Raw genomic sequence first — 5,009 nt, 5'->3', positions numbered from 1 at the left:
GGAAATGCTGATGCTGTAAATACACAGCATTCTTTTAGCATGGGCTTATCTGCATTGTGTACATATCTGTCTAGTTGTGAACCAAGTTATTTTCAGTATATGCTTCAAACTGTCATACAACGTTGCATATAATAGATGCTATACATCTTAAACCTTTTGACAAATGAAGGTTCTAAGTAATATTATGTTCTATTATTCATTCTATTATTCAACTAGTTTTACTTTCCTATAAGGAATATATTATAGCACACAGTATTTGCCCTTTATATTTTTTCTTGGTCATGATAGGTAAAGGAGGAAAATACAGTCTGTTTAGTTCATGTAGTGTTTTTAATTCTGGAGAAAGCCAGAATTGTTTTAGTGACTGAATTGCTGAAGGGAATGTAAAATATATTAGTGAATATGAAATAAAAACTTAGTTGTCCTTGGGGGTAGGCAAATCCTACATTGTTATATCTGATTCTAAGGAAGTCATTGACAGCTCACCTATTCACCCCCAACTACAAGAGTGGTTTGGGGCATGTGACCGGATCTTCCCATGCTCTAGTGATACTTGCTGAGTTGATATTCCCTCGGGTAATATTAGAAACCAGTGCAAATTAGAGCAGCACTTGGGTTGTTCTCAAAAGTATCAAGGCCAGTTTATCTTCCAGACAGTACAGTTTTCTAAGTCACCTGAAAGATCTTAAAGTAAACAGCAATAATTTATTATGATTCTATGAATGTCTCTCTGAAAACCTGATAATTTGAGGGGGAGCAATTATTTTGCTTTTATTGTATTCATTTCCTTGAGACTTGTGCATTATTTTTAGCTTTCTTATTTGTTTACAGGCAGCTGAGGAGGGTTCTACTTTATCCTGCGTTGTGGAACGTACAAGGGGAGCCCTGGACTATGTATATATAAGTTACATTATCTCGCAGATCGATTCCACTGGCATTAATTACTCTGTTGCTGATTTTGCAAATGCCAGTGGCACTATCACATTCCTTCCTTGGCAGAGATCAGAGGTAAACCCTATCTTCTTTATTAAAGTTAATCATCTTGTTCTTTGCAAGCTTCCTGGAATGTACCTTCTCAGTGTCCTTTTCTGATTCTCATACTTGAAGTATTTCTTTCAGACAGGTTGTTACAAGCTTTTTTTTTTTTCCCTCTGTTCTGACACCCTGTGGATTAGACCAGTGGTTCTGAATGTTTTTATATTTGAGGCACTCCTCATTATACTTTAGGCACCCCTACATGACTTTTGTGAATCGAGTGGCACCCCATTAAAAAAATTAATTACAGTGCTTATCTCTTTGGAAAGGGGCCAGGTACTGAGGGTGGGGCAGTGGCCAGGCAGGGAAGAAACTGAGCCCGTATTTATCTGCTTATTTCCTCACACCTTGGAACACCCTTTGAAGGAGCTTGCTGTACCCTTGGGTGCCCTGGTGCCCTGGTTGAGAATCACTGAGTTAGAAAGATGTGTTTATGTATGCCTATTCCTGTATAGATGCATTCAAACCTATACATTATATATATATATGGAATATAGCTCTACAAAAGAAGGTTAACTATGGATGGACTGGAGGTGAACTATCAGCTTCAAACACCCATGAAACTGGGGCAGACAAGGTTCTTTGGGCAGATGTGATATCTTTTATTTGACCAACTAAATAATTGGAAAATTATTCTTTACAAGCTTTTGGACACAAACACTGCTTCAGGCAGAGGGAGAGTCTGCTGGTGTGTGTGTGCTCTCCTGGGTGGACTAGAAGCTTAAGCCAATATGCAAATGGCGGTCTGTGAAAATGCATATGCATGGCAGGGAATGAGGGGATGATCCCTCTGATCTTCAAATGTGTGTGTGTGTGTGTGTGTATGTATGTATGAACAGTGAGTAGAGCTCTGAAATTCCCAGGAATAGCAGACCATTAGCAGAAGAAAATAATCATCTGCTAGTTTTCTTTTCTTTTGAACACAGCAGAAAGAAGCTTCTGTGAATTTTTTGCTTTTCTTTTCACCAGAGCATGAAGGCGGAAAAGAAGCTTCCCCTCTCCCCCACCCCCAACTACACATCTTTATCCACTGTTTTTAAAAATTGTTGTGCTTGTTTTCCTCCTCAGATCTGAAGAAGAATGCTTTGCATACAAAAGCCAGTCTAATTTTATCCTAACTATACAGTTGGTCCTATAAAAGATAACACCCTCCAAAAAATCCTTGCCTTTCTGGTATCTATGCTGCCAAATCTCACATGTACTAAATATGATGGGTTTTGCTCATATATGCATGGGCGATTCTGATCTACATACTTCATGGAAGATGATCTGGATTCAGGACATCAACAAACCAGGGATCATATAATTCTGAAATATGATGGACATGCACATCCATCTGCTAATGATTTTGTTTTTTTAGTTATCAAAACCTATACAGCCAGTCTGCTTGACTGAAAAAGCTCTGAGTGTAAACTAGAGCTAATGTTTTCAAAGGTGCATAAGTGGGACTTAGGCTCCCAAGTGTCAAAGTTACTTTTGAATTTTAGGCTATGAAGTTGCTTGGACACTTCAGAAAATTGTACCCTGCATTATTTCTGTTAATAGTTGATAGTTCTTCTATAAAACTTTAGGCTAAAGCAGGGGTTGGCAGTGTTTTTGGGCAGTGTGCCAAAAATACCCAGAACCTCGACCTATAAGATGTTGGTGTGCTGGGGCCGATGGCAGTGGAGCTGTGAGGGGCCTGATTCTCATTGTGACAGTGCAGCCCTGGCCCCTTCCCCACCATTTGCCCTGAGGTGCACATGCCAAGCAAAATGTCTTTGCATGCCATACTGGCATACATGGTGGGAGCTGCCTACCCCTGGGCTAAAGGTAAAATGCTACCTGAATCTTTTAAAAACCTGCATAGGAAATGGAACAATATAACTAAGTACTGAGTGCATTTTGACTAAGTTCCTATAAAAATTTGTGATGCAGGTTTGCTGTCCCTCTCCCCTCATGCCCTCACCCCCCATACCATAGCACTAATTTAATTTGTCTGTGACTTCTTCCCTCTCTAGGTCTTAAACTTGTATGTGCTTGATGATGACATTCCTGAGCTCAATGAATATTTCCGTGTGACACTAGTGTCTGCAGTTTCTGGAGATGGAAAACTAGGTTCTACTCCAACCAGTGGAGCAAGCATAGATCCAGAAAAGGAAACTACGGATATCACCATCAAAGCCAGTGACCACCCTTATGGTAACAGTGGTGGAAATTTGCCTTTTTATTTCAGAGAGTTTCCTTGACTTCAGGTTCAGCAAATAAAGCTGTTCAGGCTTGTAGCTGAAGAAGCAGCATCCCTTTGGCAAGGTTACCACTTAAGAGTCTTAATTTATTTGGTATTTATTTATGGAAAACAATTATTTATACTTTAAATATTGAACCATTTCTTCCCTATGGAACCAGACAAAGGAACCATAGGCAACTAGAGATTCTCTTGTGGTGGGCAAATCCTCAGCTAGCATAGGTAGCTCATGTAATGGTGGCTTGTTGAAAAGAACTTCTGACCAAACCACCCATTTCTGAATATGTATTTGTCAGTTCACTGTTTGCCCAATCCTGTGACAGACTGAGGACCATTCAGAATACATCTGAATGTATTCTATTTCTATTGATACCCAGTGCTTTTCAAGATTCAGCAGGACATATTGGGTATTAATATCAATTTGAGGTGATGGTACACAGCATTTCCCTGAAGATTACATTGATATTCAAATTCCATGTACAATATATTAAATTAAACAACTCAAAATGGATGATAGATTATTTCTGATAGGTTTAAATACTGTTTTTTGTATCCGTTAGGGTTGTTACAGTTCTCTTTGGGGCCTCCTCCTAAGTCCAGTGATAAAATGATTTTGCCAGCATCAACTGTGCCCCATATTACTGTTAAAGAAGAAATTGGACATGTCAAACTATCGGTAGTTCGTGCACAGGGCCTTCTTGGGACAGTTATGGTGGAATACAGAACGGTATCACTGACAGCATTCAGTCCAGAAGACTATCAGGTATATGTAGCAGAATTAAATGACTGATACGGTACCATTTTATTTCTTGGTGACACCTGCATCCCATCTCATTCCTTGCAGCTAGAATAGTTTTTCTTTTGGCTTTTTAAATATTCAGGAATTTTCTAAAGTGAGTCTTTCATAGGACTACTTATTATGTGGCAAGCATGGTGAATGAGAGTGCCAAGCTGGAAAACATGCTCATGCAGGGACAGAAATGAATAGTGAGGTGTCATGAAATAATTAATAGAGCATCTCATATTACTAGATTTAGATGTTGTTAGAAATTTGGGGAAACTTACTCATTTCATGTCTTATTTTTCTATGATCAATGAGATGTCCATTTGGCCAGGGTGGGTATTGGTTATTGTTGCAATTCCAAAAATTTGGAATTATATAATTTCATCCGGGATTCATGTCACTCCTGCTGGCTCATGAGTGAGTTATGCTTAAGCCATGGAATGAAGTAATTGCTGACAAATGATTGGGTTGGACCTTTAAACCTGTATATGTAAAGAGAACTTACTTAGCATGTGCATACTTTTGTGCATAGACACATATAGTCATATATCAGCAAACCTAAGTGCATATATCTGGTTTTACTTGCATAAGTCAAACTAGACGCAGAAATATGAGCACTTTAGTGAAAGTGCCGTTTTGTAAATTTGGAGGTTTGTCTTGTACTGTGAAAGTACAAGAAAATTTTGAGCAACTTGAGATACAGTGAAAGATATAACCCTCCCTCCCGAACAAAAGACCCCCAAATACCAAATGGCAATTTAAATATTTCCATTAGCAAAATAGAAAGCTCACTTCTGTTTTTTGGTACTTTGAGTTCATACTGGTGTAACAGATAAATGTGAACAAAAGTGTAAACACCTTTTATTTTTCAGGGAATTGCAGGTACCTTAGAATTTCAGCCAGGAGAAAGATACAAGTATATTACTGTTAACATCACAGATAACTCAGTCCCTGAACTGGAAA

At 38.6% G+C, this 5,009-nt stretch overlaps 1 protein-coding gene across 1 annotated transcript in view; it reads left to right on the top strand.

Moving 5' to 3' along the window:
- ADGRV1 (adhesion G protein-coupled receptor V1) overlaps window positions 1–5,009 on the top strand; it is a 253,979-nt gene that overhangs the window by 102,529 nt on the left and 146,441 nt on the right. Inside the window, 5 exon segments of the mRNA XM_025204476.1 lie at window positions 832–1,008; window positions 3,036–3,216; window positions 3,823–4,025; window positions 4,919–5,007; window position 5,009. The exon segment at window position 5,009 is cut by the window's right edge and continues 28 nt beyond it. Of these exon segments, the coding sequence (XP_025060261.1) occupies window positions 832–1,008; window positions 3,036–3,216; window positions 3,823–4,025; window positions 4,919–5,007; window position 5,009 (651 nt within the window).

This window comes from Alligator sinensis, unplaced genomic scaffold, assembly GCF_000455745.1.
Source record: "Alligator sinensis unplaced genomic scaffold, ASM45574v1 scaffold218_1, whole genome shotgun sequence".
Lineage (NCBI taxonomy): Eukaryota > Metazoa > Chordata > Crocodylia > Alligatoridae > Alligator > Alligator sinensis.
The sequence above is the reverse complement of the archived record's forward strand: the minus strand, read 5'-3'. Positions and strand labels throughout refer to the sequence as shown.